This window comes from Strix aluco, chromosome 21, assembly GCF_031877795.1.
Source record: "Strix aluco isolate bStrAlu1 chromosome 21, bStrAlu1.hap1, whole genome shotgun sequence".
NCBI lineage: Eukaryota > Metazoa > Chordata > Aves > Strigiformes > Strigidae > Strix > Strix aluco.
This window is the reverse complement of record NC_133951.1, coordinates 5,753,707-5,775,286: the sequence shown is the minus strand read 5'-3', so window position 1 is coordinate 5,775,286 and position 21,580 is coordinate 5,753,707. Positions and strand designations below refer to the sequence as shown.

At 50.9% G+C, this 21,580-nt stretch overlaps 1 protein-coding gene across 1 annotated transcript; it reads left to right on the top strand.

The window, feature by feature from the left end:
• The first annotated feature begins 3,152 nt into the window (after window positions 1-3,152).
• Window positions 3,153-18,283, top strand: ELAC2 (elaC ribonuclease Z 2). The gene is made up of 24 exons (XM_074847147.1): window positions 3,153-3,425; window positions 3,511-3,561; window positions 3,645-3,715; window positions 4,478-4,542; window positions 5,205-5,262; window positions 5,781-5,849; window positions 6,374-6,529; window positions 7,035-7,093; window positions 7,809-7,867; window positions 7,956-8,028; window positions 9,052-9,164; window positions 9,800-9,898; window positions 10,109-10,247; window positions 10,326-10,411; window positions 11,461-11,570; window positions 12,377-12,473; window positions 12,919-13,057; window positions 13,717-13,755; window positions 13,919-14,028; window positions 14,482-14,581; window positions 14,662-14,782; window positions 14,983-15,061; window positions 15,829-15,973; window positions 17,424-18,283. The coding sequence occupies exons 1-24, from the start codon at window positions 3,166-3,168 to the stop codon at window positions 17,664-17,666; spliced, it is 2,541 nt and encodes an 846-aa protein (XP_074703248.1). The 5' UTR covers window positions 3,153-3,165; the 3' UTR covers window positions 17,667-18,283.
• Window positions 18,284-21,580: the final 3,297 nt, after the last annotated feature.

The following is a 21,580-nucleotide window of genomic DNA, read 5'->3' as shown; positions in this document are numbered from 1 at the left end:
CTCTCCGAGCTGGGGCTGATCACTGCATGTGATCTTCACAAGCTGGAAAGATGAGGCATTCAGGGGAAATTAGACTGTAATTCAGCATTTATTATCAAAGGGTCGGGAGACCTGCTCGCTCCCAGAGCAGTACTCTGCTTCACACCCCTCCCTGGCCTGGCAGGAGTTCAGACCGACTGTGGCTTCCCAGCCCACTGACAGCCGCTTCCAGGCAGCCCGTGTCAGCACTGGCACCTCATGCAGCAGGAGACGGCAAAGGCCGACACCAGGACAGGCCACGTGCCTCGTACAGAGCACATAGGCACGAGGAGCGCCGAAAGAAGACACGGATAGGAGCTGCAAACCAGCTTGGGCTTTCCCTGGTCAGGAGGCAGGTTTTGATCTCTGTAGCCACAGTTAGACCAGAGAGCAGGTGCTTGGCCCGTTACCAGGCACCTCTGGCGGATGCTGCTTGTTGCTGCAATGGTGTTGAAGAGCAGCGTGCTGTGGGGTGTGCTCCTGACACCCTCCACAGCCACCGCACAGGGCACAGTCAGATGGCCTGCCTGGCATGGGCCCGAGCCCCATTTCCGAACGGGACCTCCTGCATGCGAAGGGCATGAGCCGTTTTCAGCCAGTTCCTGTAGTGCTACGTGATTTTGAGAAATACAGAGATGTTGTCTGCAGCATTAATGTCTCTGAGTGATTCCTGGTCCTCATCGCAACCCAGGCAAAGCTCACTGTCACTGTGCACCCAAAACATGCACCAGTAGACCACAACTGTTACTCCAGATGACTCTGAGAAGCAAAGGATGGCTTTAACATCCAGAATTTCTGAGAGAAAACTAGTTTAAAGTTTTCCAAGGTCATGCTGAAAAACTGAAACCAAGATCTTTCCCAGCTTAACCAAGCACCCTACCTATAAGACAAAATATAATTTTCCAAGGGAATATGAATTAAGCTGGCGAAATGCATGAGTCATTCACTTTACAAGAACTACAGGGACTAAACTCTGGGATGTTCCTACTTCTCCGACAACAAATGTTACACTAGGACTGCTCTCACACAGAACAAGGACAAAACTGTGAAATAAAAGACAATTTCCTCCTGAGCCATGAACCAACCTTTGAAATTCCTCCCCAGGATGAGCTGCCCAGACATTGCAGCTGAACGGCAACACAGTCATGTGCTTTTGTTAGCATGAACCTCAGATCAGATTCAGAGCTTTTTATTTACTTCCTGTGAAATCTCTGTAAGACTGTAGAGATATTACAGACAGTTTTGTCACTTTACAGAATTTTAGTGAAGTCACAGTTCTGAATACTGGCCTGTGCACACAAAACCAAGCCAGCAAGGTTGGACAAAATTGCCAGTATTCATTTGATGAAAAATACCACACACCATCTTAGTTGTTTTACCAACTAAAGAAATATTGGCTGGAAACCCCATGCCAGCTGGTCAGAGCCCTAAAAAAGCTTTTGTGCTCCCAAAGGTGTAAAAAAAATCCAATAAGCACAAAATAAGGTATTTTCATATTTCCCAGTTATTCACCTGAGCAGAAAATCATTGACACAGGGAGGAAATGATGAAGCAGTGAGGCAGGAACGCACAGACAGAGCTTTAGGAAACTTCAACTTTTATTAGGAAGCAATTTAAGATCTAACCTGATGTTTCGCTTCCTATGTGGCTACAGGGAGCAGAGCCAAGTTCTGTGAGTGAGCTTTAGGCTGCAGGACTGTAATGTGTAAAACATGCATGAACAAAGAGTTTGTCATTCAGAGGAACAAACCTTTTATTTCATCCAGAGTGGGGAAAAGCAGAAAAAAATACCATGCTCATTTGAGCTCTTGTGTGAAGAGATGGGAGTCAGAAGAAGGAGAAATGGTAAGTGAATTATAGATTTGAAGAAAGACTGACAGAACAGATGTAAACAGCCATGGCAAGATCTGGAGGTTTGGACAGGTCCCCACTCAGAGTGCTTGCTTGGATCGCTGGAAAAGAAAGGGAAGAGCATTGGCACTAAGAATAAAGGGAGACAGTGTTTGGAAAGCAAAGCACTGAGTAAGATAAGGTTTGCCTTTGGAAGTAGAGAAGAAAAGGAATATTGATGGTTAGGATTGTTTATGTTGAGGTACTCTGGTTACAGTAAAATTTAGTGGTTCTTTTTGAAGCAAACAGAAAGCCCTAGAGAACTCAGAGTGGATTTAGAGAGCTCAAAAATAAACAGAGCTGTGGCCTGGATGGTCTAGTATTTGTAAACCAGCCGTGAACAAGGCTCACATGGAAGAGGAGCTTGTGAGCAATGGAGAAATGGTGAAGAAGAGCCTGGAGGATCACAGGGTGATCTGGGTTCGGAGGGACTTTGGGAGGTCCAACCTCCTGCTCAAAGCTGGCTCAGCTCCGAGGTGAAACCAGGGTGCTCAGAGCTTCATCCAGCCTGCTCTTGACAACCTCCGAGGAGAGGGACTGCGCAGTCCTGCCGGGCACCTGACCCAGCCCCTCACCGTCCTCACGGGGATGAAGCTTTCTTCCACCTGGCTGGTACCTCCTGACACACTGTGAAGAGCCCTGCTCCGGTTCTCGATGGCCTCCTCTTCACACGTACTGCAGACCCACCAGGCCTCACCAGGCCCCCTCCCTCACGGCCTTGCTCGGCCTGGCCCGGGCCTGGCACAACCCCGCAGGCCCTGGCTGCATCCCGGCAGCCCTGGCAGGGCCCCGGCACGGCAGATCGCTGCGGTAGGAGCTGCAGCGGGTTCAGGCCGGGCTGTGGCACTGCCCTGCAGGCCCGACACGGGCCTGGGGCTGCAGTGGCACCGCGAGAGGGCCCGGGCGAGGCCGGGGAGAAGGGCAGGTTGCTGGGCACGGGGGTTGCTGGGCACGGCGGTTGCCGGGCACGGCGGTTGCCAGGCACGGCGGTTGCCAGGCACGGCGGTTGCCGGGTACCCGCGAGGCGCCGCTGGGCACCGCCCCTCAGCATGCCTGCAGGCAGGGAAGTTCCGATTGGGTAAACCCCGTCACGTGAAGGCGGACGGTGGCCGAGCCGGGCCTGACGGCGGCGCCTCAGGGGCGGGTCGGCTGCGGAAACTCTCGCTTCTCATTGGCTCGCCCGCATCACGTGGCGAGGGCAGCCGCTGAGGCCGCTGCGCGCCGATTGGCGGCGGGGGTGGGGGAGGTTGCGCGTGGATGTGGGCCCTGGTGCGGGCGCTGCCGCCGGGTCCCGGCCTCGCGCGGCGGCTGCTGGCGGGCAGGGCCATGGCCGAGGGCTCCTCGGCGGCGCGGCCGGCGCGGCGGCCCAAGGACGTGCCGCGGCACGTGTGGGCCCGCGAGCGGCGGCGGAGCGCGGGCACGGGCCTGGCGGGGCCCAACACCGTCTACGTGCAGGTGGTGGCGGCCGGGAGCCGCGACGCGGGCGCCGCCGTCTACGTCTTCTCCGAGTTCAACCGGTGAGTGTGAGGCCGCGGGGACGCCCCTCCTGGGCTGGGGCCGGGGCGCCCCGTCCAGGCCTGCCGTGACGCCCCTTCCCCTCAGGTATCTCTTCAACTGCGGCGAGGGCACGCAGCGGGCCATGCAGGAGCACAAGTAAGTGGGGGCAACCCGGGCGGCTGCGCCGGGGCTGCATCGGTCCCTGCTCACCCTCACCCCGCCCCCGTCTCGCCCCTCAGGCTGAAGATCTCCCACCTGGACAGCATCTTCCTCAGCCGGGTGGCCTGGGCCAACGTCGGTGGGCTGCCAGGTGAGCGGGGGGGGGGGTGTGTGTGTGGCTGGGTGCCCCAGTGGCAGCCTGACACTGGTGCCTCTCGCGTGGTCCAGCCACTGTCTAGACCACAGGTGGTTGCTTTGCAAGCTGCCTGATGGGTGGTGTGTGGGGTCTTTTACATAGTGGTAGAGAGAGGAAAAGCGCTAAAGAGAGGAGAAGCGCTGTCAAAGCAGCTGGGTTGCACGTGGGGCTCTGAGGTGCTTCCAGCTGCAGTGTGGTCTCTGTGACAGTGCGTGCAAACACGTGGTGGAAGAGGCACTGCCTGCCCAGCACGCGTGGCGCTGTCTTCCCCAAATCTAGGTAGAGTAGAAGGCATTACCAGTGTTGCATTGCCGGCAGGGAGCTGTTCGTGAGTCAGACTAACTTGAGTTCAAAGGGACCTACAAAGGCTTCAGGCCCACTCTTGTCCTCAAAGCAGGGTGAGATTAGAGCAGGTTGCTTAGGATCTTCTCCATTAAAATTCTGGAAATCTTCAAGAAAGGAGGAGTTTAGCAATATGTTCAGGTAACTTGCCCCTAATGGTGACACTCAAGATTTGTAGATATTTTCCATATCTGCGGAGATGAGTGACTTGTTGAAACTGCCACAAAGCTGAGGTAAAACTGAATTTGGATCCGAGTTGTGTTCTGGCGTTCGTGGAGAGGCCCAGCACTCCTGGGTGCTGAGAGGGATCTTTCTTGTGTCATCTACCAGCGGTTAGTGGAGCTGTAATAAAGCTATTTCTCTGCTTTCTTTCAGGTATGATTCTCACGTTGAAGGCTATGGGGCTTCAAAGATGTTTCTTCCTAGGGCCACCAAAGCTGGTAAGTAGGGAAAGCTTTCAGAACGTTAAAGCTTACCTTGGAATTGGGAGAGCTGGCATCAAAGGAGTGAATCATCGTACAGGTGTAAAACGCTGGTCTGAATTAGTGCCAGCCTGAAGGTTCTGCCAGAAGGGGTGGCGTTAAAAAGCAAATCTCTTCAGTTACACACAGGACAGCATCAGACTTCTGTGCCTTGAAACTGTCTTGTCAGCTAATATTCTGTTAAATTGTGTTTCAGAAAAAGGGTGTCCTTTGTTCTCCTGTTTGGTCCCCCCCGTTGTCTTTTAATAGAAACTTGGTCTCTGATCTTTGTGCTTTGATGCTTAATGTGATCTTTGCCAGCCTAATGCCATGTCTAGGCTGAAAACTTCCAATCCTCAGCATTATTTTATTTCCTTGCAATATCTGCTGACTAATTATATTGATGGAAGGGATGGGGAAAGTGGTTCTTTACTTTCCTTTCTCTTTCTAAATGAGTAATGCCCACTGAAGGTGGGACACCTGCCCAGTCAGTCTTTCTTGGCTGGCTGTGTGCTGTTCAGTTTTTGCCTGACTGGGCCTTGAGTTTTTGACTTCACTGAAAGTAACTGTAACTCCTGAAAGTGGTACTTGTAATTGGCACTGCTTGGGCTTGGCCTCCTGATACACGATTTCTTTTACAGCAAAATTACTTGAAAGCGATTCGACTCTTTCCTGGGCCCCTAAAAAGGATGGATTTAGGTAAGTAGGTCAGTGATGTGTAGCGAATATGAACTTGTAACTTCTATTTGTTTCAGCTGTAGCCAAGGCTGCATTGAACAGTAAGAACTTCAGAGTAAATAAGTCTGGATTAGATCCACTCACGGAAAGCTTTAAACATTTGTTTTGATCTGATACACTGTCCAAATCCATCACAAGAACTGGTTGGAAGATAACCTGTGTTTCCAGCTCTGTTTCTGGTTGGCTGCTGCCAGTCTGACTGACTGGCAGACAGCATTTGATTTTAAAGCACTGTAAAGGCAGTTTGCTTCCAGAGTCTGTCAGTGAACTTGCTTACTGTGTATCCTGGACTACTTTTTGTGGATGATGGGCTTGTAAGAACTTATTCATTGATCTTTCAGTTGGGTAGAGAAGGGCAAGGGAGACATTCAGCAGATTTTGTTTCAGAATGAAAATAGTTATTTTCCTGATTTAAATTCTTGTAGAGTGTGAATCTCCCCTTATGAACTTGTTAATGCCAGTTTCTGATGTCTTTCCAGCTGTGCAATTGCACACAGAGCCTGAGTATAAGGACGAGACGATGACAGTCTACCAAATACCTCTTACAGGTGAGCACTGGGCGCTGTAGTCAGAGAGGGGAAGCACTTGCTCAGTAACCATGCTTAAGGTGATTAAAGGAGCAGCTTCTGTTTGCAAGCCTGAGCAAGGAGAGACTTATTAATTTGCATGTTTTTCTCACAAGAAGGATCTCTTTCAAAGAAATGAGACCTGCTGAGTCAGGGCCTTGGTTTGTTCCTTTAGGTGTGGGTGTATAGAATGACATGTGAAACATCACTGGATTTGGCTTTCTTAGCCAGCTGAGTTTTCTTACTGCTGGAAACTGTGATACTTGGAGTACAGGCACAGGCTTGACAGAGTTTAGCAGTTTTGAGAGAATCTGAAGGACTTGGATGACAGATGGCTTCTGAAGTAGGTGACCAGAGTGTGCAAGCACAAGTCAGACTAGGGGGAAGAGTTCTGTTCTGAAGCAGTTTAAACATGACTGTCATGGAAGAGGGAATGCTACTTATGCTTTTCTTATCTGTCCCTTTTGTTTGAGTGATCTTGTCTGGTTTTATTGGGTTTGGGACAGGAAAACCACTAGCTGCTGAAAGTATATTGCCTCAGAGTCCTGGAGCATCAACCCAAGGTGGAAATAGCCCTAAAGGGGACACAGGGCCAGGATCCCCAGGAGCTGCAGAGCAAAACTTGGATGGGGGCAAGAAAAAGGAAAGCCTGAAGAAAACAGGTGAAAAAAATGGAATGACCTTTTTAACCTTAATGAAGTAACGTGAAATTAAGGATATGAATTTATCCTCTGAGCCATTTGCTCTCTGGAGGTGAGGTCTGAAGAGAAGCTCAGGTGAAGGATTATATGAAGCATAATGAGTTTTGGTACTTTACAAGTTGACGCAGAACTAATAAGGCCTAGAAACTGAATGTGATCCCTACTTGGGGTGTGATAGTCCCTGTAGTTGTTTGCCCTTGGCTGGAGTGGGTACTCCAGCCTTTGTAATTTAATTATGAGTGGATGTTGGGGTTGATTTATTTTTTAGTCTTGAGCTTTATTTTGGTTTCTTGTAGCTGAATCGGTGAGCTCTCTGGCTTTAGGTGCTTGTAACATTTTGCTGCAGGGCTCCGAGTTGGCTGGCTGATGTTGTTCCTGTTAATTCTTTAGCAAACTTTGACGTGTTTTGGCTCTAAGAAAAATGGTAGTCAGTGATGATTCTGAGTAGTTCTGTTTGCTTTTACAGGTGAGGAACAGAAGTGTGCAAGCAGACATACCAATCTGGTGATGGCTTTCCTTTGTAAAGTAAGCTTGGACACAAAGATCTCTAAATCAGTGTAGAACAGAATATAGAATAGAGTATTTCAGTTCAAAGGGACCTACAACAGTCATCCAGTCCAACTGCCTGACCACTTCAGAGCTGACCAAAAGTTAAAGCATTAGGCATTGTCCAAATGCCTGTTAAACACTGACAGGCTTGGGGCATCAACCACCTCTCTAGGGAGTCTGTCCCAGTGTTTGACCACCCCTTCTGTAAAGAAATGCTTCGTAATGTCATTAGGACATTTGATCTTGCTAAACAGATTTAATTGGAGATAGCATTTTCAAGCAGGAGATTAAAGCTATTTTGTGATTCTACTTTTCAAAGGTCAGAGTAAGTAGCATGGGTAGGAATGTGTAAAAACTAGAGACATTTTTTTAGAAGCGTTCTTTGTAGAGCAGCCAATTAAGAGTATACAGGTTCCATTCTTGCTTAATGCTTACAGTAGGGAAGTCTGTCCTGCTTACTTGGCTAAGGAAGGGAGCAAGAAGCAGCAGCGTGGTCTTGGAAACCAGAAAGTCTAGTAGAAGCTTTTTGGTGGTAAATTAGACTAATGACTGTGGAACTGAAAAGAAAAAAAAAAAAAAAAAAACAAAATCCCTCGGCTTGTGGGGAAACACTTAAACTGGAAGTATGGGATCTTGTTTCCTGGCCCTCTTTATTTGATTGGTAATTCTGTTGTATTTAACTCTTTTTCAGATTCACCCCAAGAAGGGAAAATTCCTAGCAGCTAAAGCACAGGAGATGGGCCTGCCAGTGTGAGTACAAGATCCCAGCCTGGGGGATGGGGCAACACCAGGCATGTTGATGTTGGCAAGATAAATATTTCTATGGCCTTGTTTTCAGGGGAACTCCAGCCATTCTTCCCATCATTACAGCTCTCAAAAATGGGGAGAGTGTCACTTTTGAAGGCAAAGAGGTAAGATGTATCTGTGCTTCCTGCTGTGGCTTTGCCATCCTCCCTCCTTCAGTGGGCTCCCAGGGTGACAATTACCTTGTGCAGAATGTTTTGCCAATAGGTACTGGGACATGGTTTGTTTTTTGGTTGGGTTTTTTTTTTTTACACCTATTCTTGAGACAAGGGTGGATGGTGGTTTTCTGCCTATTCCTTCTCATCCCTGCTGAGAGGTTGGCATGGGTTTTGCTGGTTTTGAACTTTGAGTGGCTGCTTTTGGTTAGTGACTGGTCCCCATTCCAGCCCCAAGTTGTCACTGACTGTGGCTCCTGCGGGGGGCATGTCTGGGGCTGTTGCAGGGGTATGATTAGGGAAATACACTCTGAAATTAATTAGTGAGTATGGCTGTATGTCTATTATTTGTCAGAGCTTCCTCATCTTCCCAAAGCTGATAGAGGTCTAGGAGTGAACTAGTGGAGTTAATCCCTGCATGTTTTAAATCTGGGGTTTGAATGTCTGTATAGCTATCACTCCTTCCTTACTCTGTTGGCACCTCTTAGACTAAAAGAAGTTCAATGGTTCCTGTGTGTAGGGTCTTAAACTCTCAAACACTAGTCTGAAGTGAGAGGCAGAGCCAGCTCTGGCCATGACTCAGATGATCTGTAAGTGAAGTTCCTAACCTGGGAGATAGGACTGACATATCTTATATGTCATAAGAATTTCACAAAGCCTTTTTTTCTCAAGCATGCTTTTGGTACCATCTGAATCTGCTGTGGAAACCTAGAAGCTGCTAAAATTCCCTTCCTTACATTAGGTTGTGGTTTGCTCTGAGTCCAGGGTTGGGATTTGTTGTTACACAGCAAAATGGAAACTTGTGTAATGAGAGCAGAAAGGGAATGAGAACTGCACTGCTGGGGTTTGCTGAGCAGTGCGAGAGCCTGCCTGGGGCTGCCTGCTGGGGGCTGACTGATGAGCCGGACATCGTGAGGCAAGAAGGGCTGTGTGTATGGATTGACTGTGATGTGATCGTTGTGTATCTGTCTGCAGCTCTCTCCTGAAGAACTGTGCACCCCTGCTGATCCTGGCCCGGTGTTCATTGTGCTGGAGTGTCCTCACGAGGGCTTTGTGGATGCTGTCTGTGAAAACGAGACTTTCCGAAGGTAGCAGGACTGGGTGACCTGGAGTGTTTGGGGGAAGACATCTGTGCTGAGCTTTGCCAAAGAGAAGTTCTTGTTCTATTCTAGATGTGTTGGTTCTTGGGGCTAATGTCTGAGCTGTTTGGAACTGTTAAGGAGCTGGAGATGCAGGAAAGGACTGGTGGTGCCTTTTGTGCCTTTTAGGAGAGGCAGGGCTGTGCAGGACCCGTGGGGTTCTGTAACTGTCACAGACCTGTCTTCCTTCAGAGGCCTCCAGAGAAGGAAATGTGCACTGGTGTCTTGCTGGGAAGCAACGTAGAGACTTCTGCTTTCCTGTGTGCTGGAAGCCTGGGCTGTGTGTAATGTCTCTGTAGGGTTGTGCAGAAGCGTGTTAGGCTTCTGGAAGGCTTTGCAGATGTTGTTGCTTTTGGAGAAGAGTAACTGCCCTGGCAGGGAGGGTGAAGGTGTCAGCAAATGTTGGGCTTGAGCCTTGGGGAGCCTTGTGCCTACTGCGATGTGGAGCTTAGAGCTGCTGGGCTGTGCTCTGCCTGCTTCGGGGGGGGCATCTCTGGTAGCACCAAGATGGGAGAGGGGAGGGGCTGCCAAGGTGATGGAGGATTGAAGTGCAGGTATTCTTTCTGTATTTGAATGTGCCCCAGGTACCAGGAGGGACTTCCTGAGAACCAGGTGGCCTTGGTTATTCACATGACTCCAGAGTCAGTGCTTCGAGACAGCCGCTACCAGCAGTGGCTGGAAAGGTATGTGATCTTCTGTTACTTGGTTTCCCGTCGCTGTTGGGCAGCAGCATGTTCTTATGGTGCAAATGTTTTTCCCAGAGTAGAAATAGCTGTTGACTGGCAGCAGGACTGCTGGCTCAGATGAGATTTTAGCTAATGGCTCAGGTGTGCATATATACCCAACTCTAATGTAGTGCTGAAGCTGTTGTGTGTTTTATTGTCCTTTTACAGATTTGGACCTGGAACTCAGCACTTGGTGCTCAATGAAAACTCCTCTGCAGTGCACAACCCACGCAGCTACAAGATCCAAACTCAGCTGAACCTCATCCACCCAGAGATCTTCCCTCTGCTTACCACCTACCAGAGCAAGGTAGGCCAGGCCCTGCTTGCCTGTGTGCCTCATGACCCTGAGCAAAGAATGTGTTTAATGTCACTTTTCTCCCTGTAGGAAGAAGAGGCTGTGTGTAGCGTGCCCATTGTGCGAGGAGAGTGCCTCTTGAAATACCACTTCAGACCACAACAGGAGTGGCAGAGGTCAGTGGGAATCTTTGACTTACCCGTTTTTGGGTGTTGGCTTGAAGCAGCTTTTCCCTGTGAGTCTGTGCTGAGGCAGGATGGTGTTTCAGCATCCCTTGCAGGTTCTTACTGCTGGCTGTGCTGGTGGAGCTGCCAAGCTATCAGCTGTGTCTTGAGGAGTGTGTCCCTGTCCCTGAAAGTCTCAGACAAGATGTTGAACAGGGATGAGTGAGCCACTGAAAACACCACCTGGCCAGTGGTTTGGAGTGTTGTTTCTGTCCCCCAGATTTGTAGCCTCAAGTGCTCCTCTGCCTTTGCTTGGACCCCATATGCTGTGCACCTGGCTGTGGCTGTGGCAGGGAGAGACTTTGTGGGGAACCAGGTGAAAGTCTTATCAGGCTTCCTGGGTCTTCAAATGGTATCAGAGCTGTAAGCCCCAGGTGGTTAAGCAGTTGCAGACTTCTCCCCTGGTGCTTGCTTTGTGGGCAAGTAGGTGAAGCTGCTCATTGAGGATCTTAAGGACAGGGGACCGTGTGGTGCGAGGGGATGCCAGCTGCCATGGCTCAAATTTCTGGCTCTGTTGGGCAGAATAGGAGGACCCAGATGTCAAGAAGAGTCTAAGTTTCTCTGCTTTAGGCGTCTGAAGGCCTGTGGTACTGCACGTGCTCTGATGCAGGACCAGGACACAGGTCCCTTATGCTTCTGAGTGGTGCCTGGTGCCCTCTTGGGTGGGCGGTCCTCTTCCAGGAGCCTCTGTGCTGCCTTTCAGTGCCTTCTGGTGTCTGGCAGCTCTCTGGGTCTGGGCAGTGCAGGGGAGCTTAGTGCTATTCCGGGACCTCCTCCAGTGTGGTGGAATGATTATTTCTGTGGTGTGGCTTAGCCCAGCCAGGCCTTTTTGGCACACACCACATTCTTGGATGTATCTTCCACCACCCCTCAAAATGGAACTTGGAGCATTTGACGTTTTGTTGTAAGGCTGTTTTGGCACAGTAATTTGGCGCTTTGCTCTGAAAAGCTCTTTTGAGCTCCTGCCCTGCCCCATCCTGATACATGGTCTGTTCTTTCAGAGATGCTGTGACTGTCTGTGATCACGATGCATTTGTTAGTGAAGCCTTGGATCTCCCTGACTTCCAGACTCGTGTGAAGGAGTGCAAAGAGAGCCTGTCTGTTGTACCAGGTAAAGATCAGCAACTTATCTTGGATCAGTGTGATGGGAAGTAAGAGGTCTTGGTGACCCACTGCTTTAGAGCCCAGACAAAGCTGTGAACATGCAGTTTTTCTGCTCCCTGAGAGGTGCTCTTCAGACCTCCTGGAGCTGTGCAGAGGACAGGCTTAGCACAAACTGAGTTAGCCCGTTTCAGTTGGATTTACACAGTCTTGTGCTTCTGGTTTTCTAAAGCTGCTAGGTTTGGGGATTGAGCACTGTTGGGGGCAGTTAGAGACAAAGGACCCGTGTGTTAATTCTCTTGAGTTGACCAGAGCTCTGGTCATGTTGAATGCTGTCATAGCAGTCACAGTGCGAGTTCCTGTGTCTGGGAGAAGTCTTGCTCTAGAACCAGCTCCCTGTGGGGCACTGTCCTCTGGATTTCAGTGGTCATGTTGGCAATGAGGCTTTCACAGTACAACACAGCACCGCTCGGTCACTGGCTGGACCCTGATTCCAGGGAGAGCCAGGGCACCGTAGAACAGGAGTCAGGTCCCTCTTGAACTGCCAGCTCTGTCAAGGGTGATCAGCAGAGTCCTTGTTTGCCTGCCTTGGATATGCAGTTACGTTATGCGTTGTGATGTGTTTTGTTAGTGGTGCTTGTTTTGTCTTCTGTTGTCCCATGTAAACCTTGCTGCTGTAGGAGAACCAGAGGCTGAAGGAGGCAAAAATTAACGTGCTGGACGTGTAGGCTCTGGAGTTATTAGACTGTTCAACTAAATGGTGTCTGACGGGGCAGTATGTGGATAACACAAATCCTTGTTGTCTGTTTTTTCCAGGAAATGTGTGTGCTTATCCTGAAGTTGTGTTCTTGGGAACGGGATCTGCAATTCCAATGAAAATTCGAAATGTCAGTTCCACACTGGTAAATACCAGGTAAATCCCTGTCATGCATTCTGCTTGGAAGGGCTGAGTGTCTCAAGAGGGTGTTGCCCAAGTGCTGTTTTGATCAGGGTGTGTGTTTGGTGATGCAGGGAGGGTGCCCCTGTTGTGTGGGGGTCTGTAGGACGTCAGGTTCAGGCACTTGTCTCTCTGTAGGTGGGCAAGATGTGAGAGCCACCTCCAAAGCCATACATTTAATGTCTTCCTTCATTTTACAATTTGCCCAAAGGGTTTGTTCAGCATCAACATGAGACCAGAATGAGCTGTGCAGACAAAACCATCTTTCTAAAGCCTTGGCTAGTAGAACTAGAGTAGCATTTATAGGTGTAGAGCACTGAGAGCTTTCTGCCTTTCAACCCAAAAGATCCCCCTCCCTGAATGGGCCCTAGTCAGAACTCATACAGCGGCTGCTAAATGTCTTTGTCACTTGTCTTGCCAGTTCTACCCGATCCCTGCTCTTGGACTGTGGAGAAGGAACGTTTGGACAGCTCTGTCGTCACTACGGAGAGCAAGTTGACCAAGTGCTGTGTAACATAGTAGCTGTGTTTGTGTCTCACATGCATACTGATCATCATTCGGTAGGTTAAGTGTGTTGGAAGGAGAAGGGGTTCTGTGCAGGCACACTCTGCTGTTTGGGATTCAGATGTAGCTGCAGCTGATGAATGTAGGCTGCCCTGCTGTTAGGGCTGCACTTCCCCTCTGCATTGCCCAGGCACTACTGAATCTGTCTGTGTTTCTAATCCACTCTCCCTTCCTGTTAGGGATCCCTGCAGACTTGCTGCGATCATCCAGAGTTGTAATTTTTCAGCAGTGTCCAATCCAGTTTCCTTCAGTGCTTCACAATAAATGGTCGCAGAAGGACAGTTGGTCTATTCTGGATTGGGCCTGATCAGGACAGGCTGTTTGCTGGTCTGCTGTCTTGTGTCTGGAAACCACACTGGGTCTGAGATGTTGGGTAGAGACTTTTTGCTCTCCACCCTCCTGGGAGCAGACACAGCAGCACTGGGAAGAGCTGAGGGGCTTGTGTTGTGGGCTACTGGCCACCAGCTTGGGGCATAAGCAGTCACAGTGTTACTGCAGCTCAGCAAGTTGCAGTTATTGGAAAAGCAGTTATCATGTATTTCTGACTGTGGGTTTTCCAAAAACTGCAGCTTGCTGGGCTGTGGTAGCACTGTTGCCACTTAACACCCCAAATATTCCTGACTACAACTTGCCATCTTGTTTATTCCCTTTGCAGGGGTTGTTGAACATCCTGATGCAGAGGCGGAGAGCTTTTGTAAGTAGCACTGTTGTTTCACTGCTCCTGAACTTGCCTTGGAGTGAGGGGAGGGGAACTTCTGAGCAGTGGAAAACCACCATCATTTCCCTATGTATTTTTTCTCTCTGGTTTGGTGTATACGTAGTACTGATTTTATCTCCCCCTGCCTTTGCTTTTCCAGGCAGCCCTTGGTCAGGCTTTCAGCCCTCTGTTTCTGGTAGCACCTGAACAGATCATGCCTTGGTTACATGAGTACCACAACCACTGTGAAGAGATTCTTGGAGACATCAAGTGAGTGTTCTGTGTGGTATGGGGAAAAATGTCCTTTCTGGGTCCTTATTCAAGGCAAACTACTGTCATCCATAACCCCCATCCCTTTGTTGAAGGTGACTCCTTCCCACTGTGTGTAGAACTGGGATTGTGCAGTTTGCAAAGGGGAGAATGGGGTTTGTTACTCAGTTGTGCTATTTAATAGAGGCTTACATGCAGGCTTTCCTTTTCCTTAGGAAAGGGAAGTTGGACAAGTGAAAAAAGATTCCTGGAAGAGTATTTGACAGTGGGGATGAAGTGGTTAGATGAGCTACTGGGTGCTGGATAGTGAAAGCAAGGGGAAAAACAGATGGGTGCACAAAAATGTCTTGTTTGTAAGGTGCTGAACTGAGAAGGGGAAATAGGCTTCTTAAAGATAAGATCAGGTTTTACTTTGTGCCTGTCCTTAGTTCTCTCTTCTCCCCTCCTTCACAGAATGATTGCTTCCCAGTCTCTTGTGAAAGGCTGTGAGAACACAAAACCTAAAGCCAAATGGTTTGTCAGCTCTCTGTTAGAGAGCTACGACCTGGCTGAGGTAAGCTCACGAGCTGGCAGGGTCAGTTGCAATGAGGGGCAAGAGGGGACCTGAGGTCTAACACTTGTATCCTTGTTCAGTTTCAGACTTGTGAAGTCCAGCACTGTAAAAACGCTTTTGCATGTTCAATGGTCCACAAATCTGGCTGGAAAGTAGTCTATTCTGGTGACACAATGCCCTGCATGGCCTTAGTACAAATGGGTAGGTGGCAAAAACCGTCTGCTTGAAGAACCTCTTGGAGAGAGGTCTCCAACTGTTAGTATCCAAAGCAGGCACCCCCAAAGCCTTGGTGCTGTGCCTGCAACACAACGAGGGGCCAAGGGGTGGAAATGAGAGTTCATGTAAGGCAGTTGAACTAGTCTATATTCAGCTGAAGATTGAGTTTATGATTATTTACCCAGGTAAAAATGCTAACCTGCTGATCCATGAAGCAACGTTGGAAGATGGAATGGAAAAAGAGGCTATAGAGAAGACCCACAGGTGGGATGTGCTCTGCTGTCTGTCACTGTTAGGAAGGCAAAGATACTGAGCTGGGGTTTGTCCTTGGAGCTGGTGGTGAAGGGCCCAAGTCCTGTAGGTGGTTCTGGTGTACGTTCAGCTCTTCAGCACTAACAGTGGTGTGTTGCTCATTGCACCAGCTCTGTAACCCTCACAGCTCCTCTGAACATCCCCAGAGGGAAGGGGGAAAGCTTTTAAGTAGACAGGAGTAACTCTACAAATAAACTAGCCCAAAGGAAAGGCCCTCGCATTTTAGCACTAAGCTCAGGAGGTAGAAGAGTCGCCTTACCCCTGCAGCTCACCGTGCAATTCAGACTGAGTGGTGCAGCCAGTGATAGCGAGTGCTGCCCCCAGCAAAAGTGGGGAGACCTGAGAGCAGCTTCTCAGAATGACGTGTGAATTCCAGTGCAAGAGAGCTGGACTTGCTGGTACCCCTGGGACAACTATTTGAATAAGCCCCTGGTCCCCAGTCTGTGGAGCTCTTAAATGCAGAGCTCCAAGTAATTACAGCTGCTTTCCTGGGCTCAGAGTTGTTTGAAAGTCAGAGTCTTGCCACCGGTGCAGGTTGCCAGAGGAAGAGGTGCCTGGGTGTGCCGGCGAAGAGCAAGGACACCTTGTGCTCAGCAGGGTGTTGGCTGTTGGTGTGACTGTAGCTGCATGGCAGCCTGCCCTGCCCCGTGGGAGGGCCAGTACTAGCCCACCTGTGTGTGACCAGGGCACGCAGTGACGTGTTCCTGTTCCCTTTGCAGCACAACCTCCCAGGCGATTCAGACTGGGATGAAGATGAACGCAGAGTTCATCATGCTCAATCACTTCAGTCAGAGATACGCCAAGATCCCGCTGTTCAGCGAAGACTTCAGTGAGAAGGTTGGAATTGCATTCGATCATATGAGGGTAAGTTGGGAGCCCTGAGCCAGACTGTGGGAAAGGTTTCAGTGTTACTTTGGAGGGGCTGCTCATGAATTAAATTCTCCACTTTTAATGTATCGATACACCATCTCCTTCTGAAGAGTAGTGTCCTCTGAAACAGCTGCTTTTACTGCTGGGGAATATTCTGGTATTCTCTATCAATTGTGCAAGCCCAGAACTTGCTAATCGTGGAGTTCTGGTATCATCCCCTTTGGGCCACAACCTAAGTAGGGTTGTACTAGGCTGTTGGGAAGTATCGAGTGTTCCTGTTGTTCTTAAGTGATAAGGGGGGGGGTGGGTGTGGGGCAGAAACCAAGTGGGCTGAGGGGGTGCCTTAATTCTCTGGTCCCCATCCATTTGGAATTGGCACGCAGTCTGTTTCCAAGTGACAGGGGAGGTAGGAATCAGGAGCGTTAAGGGAGTGCCTGGACCAGAGCCCACGACCTTTCCTTGTTCATCCTGGGTTGGCCCGTGACCCGGGGGAATGGCACAAAGTACCCAGGGCCTAAGGGTGGCGGTGGGGGGCGGGTTGCACCACTACAGTCTACTCCCATGACTAAAGTCAATTTATCTCATCCACAGAGTGGCAGTGTGGTTGCCTCTTGCCTTTATGCCTATAAGCATGAAGGCATATGCCTTTAAAAGCATATGCCTATACCATAATCCAGTTATAATTTGAGGGAAATTTTGTGTTTGGTTAGTCTGTACTGGCTGACTGTGATTTAAAGCGATGTTATGTATGCAAAGGAATATATACAGAGGGAAATCTGTGCATTAGTGTAACTTGTTTAGCCATCCTCCACACTCTAACGTACAAAGCAGTGATTAACAACAAGCACAGTGTAACAGCAGTTACTAAAATTGCGATGGGATGTAACATCAGGTTCAGTGCAACCAACGTGGGGAAAGGGTGGCACAGAGTGAGACAGGTGCTGATGGCTTTTGAGAACAGGAGTCCACCTTTAACATACTGGGTACTCGCCTCATTTCACCTCTATTCTGTGTGCTACTCCCAGCTGAAAACATAATTTTGCTTCCACTTGCTTCTCAATTGGTGTGCTGCTTTAATGGCTTTCTGCAGAAGACATCCAGGAGCCAAAAGCTGCTGCCATTGGGTTGAAAGCAGTCGTAGCAGCGAGAATAGCTCACCAATCTGTCAAAACTTGTACAGTGTCCACATCATTTCTTGTGAAGAAGATGTAAATAACTTGGCGTATGGAATCTGTGGACTGACTGCTGTAGGGTTGAAAATTACAACCTGCCCACTAGTGTCGGTGCAGCTGAAAATCGTCAGCGAGGTTTGGGCTCCTCTGTGCTGGGTGCTGTGCCGAGGAAGAGGCAGTGCCCTGCCATCTGATCAGGCAAAAGACGCTGGGGAGGAGGGAGAACAAAAAGCAGTTCTCACACAGGTGCTCCTGTGCTTGATGTATTTCAGGTACGTTTTGGTGACTTTCCAGCCATCCCAAAGCTGATCCCCCCTCTGAAGGCTTTGTTTGCAGATGACATAGTAGAAATGGAGGAGCGGAAGGAAAAACGGGAGATGCGGCTTCTGAAGGAGGCTGCTATAGTCTTGGACAAACTGGCTGGTGGTGAGAACAAGGAAGCGCCATGCCAGAAACGGAAACAAGCCAAGAACCATCAGGAACTACCAAACAAGAAGCTTAAAACAATAAACTGAAAGAAGAAAGGTTGAGAACGCTCTGCTCTGTAAGAGGTGCCTTGCTCTCTGCAGGCCTCAGGAGCACACAGTGCCGCGGGCACCGTGGGGAAGGGGGCTGGCGTCAGGATGTGCTTGGTCATCAGTGGGTCTCTGAGGGCTGAAGCTACCAAGCATGTGTTAGCAGTGCAAGTCCTTGTGGCAACAGTGTCTGCCCATACAGCTCCTGTTCCTGGGTCTCACCAGTCCATCTGTCATTTTTCTTTTAGCCAAAAGTTCTCTGAACTGTTTTAATCTTTGGTTTTATGCTACAAGCTATTGATAATGTAACAGCAGCAGTTGTGACCTTTGCAAGAGATCAGGTTTGAGAAGCCCTTGAGGGGCCATAGATTCTCCAGAATAAGGTGAGCAGGTCTCTGGGTTATAAGGAGTGTAACTAGATATCAGAACCCAGATCATGGGAGGAAATTTCACAATCAAATGGGACCCAATTCAGTTTTAGGTTACATTAGGGATGCGAGTGCTGCTGTGTTCCCATTTTATTTTGGTTTCCTCAGCTGATTTTTTTTTTTTTTTTGTAAGATCAGCTTTCCAAATCCTTTATTTAGAATCTGAATAAACCACTCATCATCATACAAGAGGCTCTGTTTTGTCTAAATTGCTAATGAGGACTTAGTGAGGGAAAATAAATACCTGAATTGCTCTAGAGAATGACCTTGGTTGGCTGTTTTACATTACAGCATTGGTGTAAAGACCAAGATCTTGCTCCAATGGGGGAACATCATGCCTGTTCTGGCTCTGGTTTGTGCCAGCAAAATCATACCTGCCTCTGCACTACAGCCAGGAGCTTCATTTGTCAGTTCAAGCTGGTAACAACTGGGGGGTGGACTTTTGAATGGCTCCAGAACAGACACCTGAGAGTTTCCTCGAGCAGAGTCCAGTTCTGGATGCAGGGGAGAAGAAAGCTGGCAAGCAGGTGGCTGTGGGACAGGTCTGGGGTTAAGAGGAGTGTTTTCGAGGCTTTCTGGGGGTCAGCTTTGTTTCTTCCCTGACCAGTGCTGTAACTGCCTGTGTTTGGAAGCAGGAGGGGGAGCTTTCCCTGTTTCAATTAAGGAGCTCATTTTCAGAGGCAGCTCAAAGGCACCAGGCCCCCAAGCGCTGTTCAGCAAATGATACCAGCACATATTAAAGATTTAAGACTTCATTTTAAGGTGATGGAAAATTAAGACACAAACTGGCAGCAAAGCACCTCTCGGTGATTAGCTGTGCTTTAATATTATGTTTGTCTAAAGCAGAAACTGTGTAATTGACACAGCTGGGTACTACAAAAACGTCTGCGGGGCTCTTAAGAATAGCAGGAGCCTGGGGAAAGACTAAACGATGCTTGTTCTTAGGCTGGTGTAAGTAGGATCACGTCGGGGTGCCGGGGGAGGGCACCGTTACCGCTGGGGTCAGACAAACTGGGCTCCCCGTGCTGCTTTTCATAGAATCAAAGAAGGGTCTTTCATTTACAAAATAATGAACCTCTTCTCACATAAAGGTGTTGGTAAAATGCAAATACAGCAGCGTTAGGCGGGCGTTGCTCAAAGCTCCAGCTCCCGCTGGCTGATGCAGGGGCGGGTGTGGAGGAACCCGATCGGGGCGGTGGAAGGGCCCTGCCCGTGCCCCTGAGCTCCCCCGCTCCGGGGGCAGCTGCTTCAGGGGCTCCCGAGCTGTGCCGGTGTGAGGAAAAACCGGGCTGCGAGGCGGGGAGCCGGCGACAAACCCCCCCTCCCGACCCCCCCCCGCCCCGGGGCGGCCGCGCCTCCCGGGCGAGCTGCGGCCCGCCCTCGGCTTCCCGGCAGGACACCGGGGCCGCGTCCCCCGGGCAACGGCGGCTCCTCCCCGCAAACACCCGCCGGTGCCGGCCGGATGGCGGAGCCGGAGCCGCCGGAGCCCGTGGCCGCGCGGCTGTGGCGGGGCGCGGCGCGCGGGCTGGGGGTGGCGGCGGGGCGCGGCGCGGCGGGGCCGCTGCTGCGGGAGTTCGCGCGGGGCGCGGCGGGGCCGGCGCTGGTGGCCTGGCGCGGCCCGGCCGGGGAGCTGCTGCTGGGGCCGCCGCCGCCGCCCGCCGCCGCCCGCCCCAAGGCGCTCTTCTTCCTGCGGGCGCCCGGCGCCGGCCCCGGGGAGCTGCTCTGCGGGGACCTGCCCGCCGATGCCCTGCGGCACTTCGCCGCCCTCGTGGAGGAGGTAAGGCCCGGGCAGCCCCGGGGAGCCCTGGCACCGCCGGGCGGGGGGTGCCCCCCCCGGGCTCCTCGGCCTCCCCCCTGCCTCTGCTGAGCCTCTGCCCTCAGCTCTGCCCTCCACTGCGCCTCCTGGCCCACGGGGGGACTGTAGAATTCGCTGAAAACTCCTAAATCCTGATGCGCATCAGCTCCGGGCCGGTCTGATGGCGGTGTCCCTGTGGGACTGGTCCGTGTTCCAGAACCACCGGGTGGTGGGTGCTGGAAGGGACATCTGGGAGTCATCTGGTCCAACCCCCTGCTCAGGCAGGGCCACCCGGAGCCAGTTGCCCAGGGCCATGCCCAGATGGCTTCCCAGTATCCCTAAGGGTGGAGACTCCGCGAGCTCCCCGAGCAGCTGTGCCAGTGCTGGCTTATCCTCACGGTGATGCACAGCAGGAACCTCCCGTAGTTCAGTGTCCAGTTACCTCAGGTGGGCTCATGTTCTCCCAAGGGGATCTTCAAGACTTTCGAGGGCTTTCTCTTTCCCTTGTTAGCAGCTGAACCAGACAGCTTGTCTCAATTTATCCCTGACGGCCCCTGCCCTAGGGAAGTCTCAGCGGTGAGGCTGGAGTGGGAAGGTAGAGGAGCTGCCTGGTCTGAGGGCTCTGGTGAGGCTGTTGGTGTATCAAGGTGGTGACCAATAGGTTGGATTCCCAAGAGCGGGCTGTCAGACTGGATAACTTGGTTTTGTGGGATAATGCATTATGTACACAGGGAGATTTTGTTTTGAGGTGTTCGGTGAGCCCCGTCGTCTTGGTAAGTCTGCACAGTGCGTTTTGCATCTGGCTTTGTTTGTGGCTGATGGCAGGTAGCATATGACAGTCATTGTAAACGCCATCTGCTACAGGGGGATTTTGGGGGAGGAACACTTCAGCAGATCCTGTTAGATCCTGTTTTCTGGCTGCCTTCAGCAGTTGGGATTGCACATCCCAAATCTGTGTTTGCAGGCTTTTCTCTCGCCCCTTGTGCTGGGTTTGTGTGGCAGGGTTTTGGTAGCGGGGAAGGGGTTTATGTGGTGGCCCCCAGTGAGAAGCTTCTCGAAGCTCCCCCGGCTCCAAGTTGGACCCACCTCTGGCCAAGGCCGAGCCAATTAGTGACGGCTGCACCTCTGTGATAACGTATTTGAGAAAGGCAACCTGAGAGGGGGTGGGGACTTTGAGGCGAGTTATGAGGACACCTCTGCGAACACCGAGGGCAGTGGAAGGAAGGAAGGGGGAGGTGTGCCAGAGCAGAGAGCCCCCCTGTATCATGTGGTGAGATGGCAGAGCCACCCCTCGCCACCCATGGAAGTCACTGGTGGAGCGGAGACTGGCCTGTGACCCATGGAAGACCCCCAGGGCTCTGTAGGAAGAAGCAGCCCCTGCTGTTGTAGTTCAGTGCTGGGAGGACTGGAACACCTGGAGGTGACCCACGCCAGAGCATCTTGAGAAGAATGTATCCTGTGGGGAGGAGTCACAATGCAGAGAGCTTGTGGAGGATGGTCTCCTGTGACAGGGACGCCATGGGGAGCAGGGGGAGGAATGCAGAGAGTGCTTTGCCTGCCACCCCCACCTCCGGCCTTGCAGCAAGAAGCGGGGGACTGGCTGCACCCCCCATCCCCTGCCCCTGCACTGCTGGGGGAGGAGGGAGAGATAACAGAAAAAAACTGAGCCCTGAGCCTGGGAAGAAGGGAGG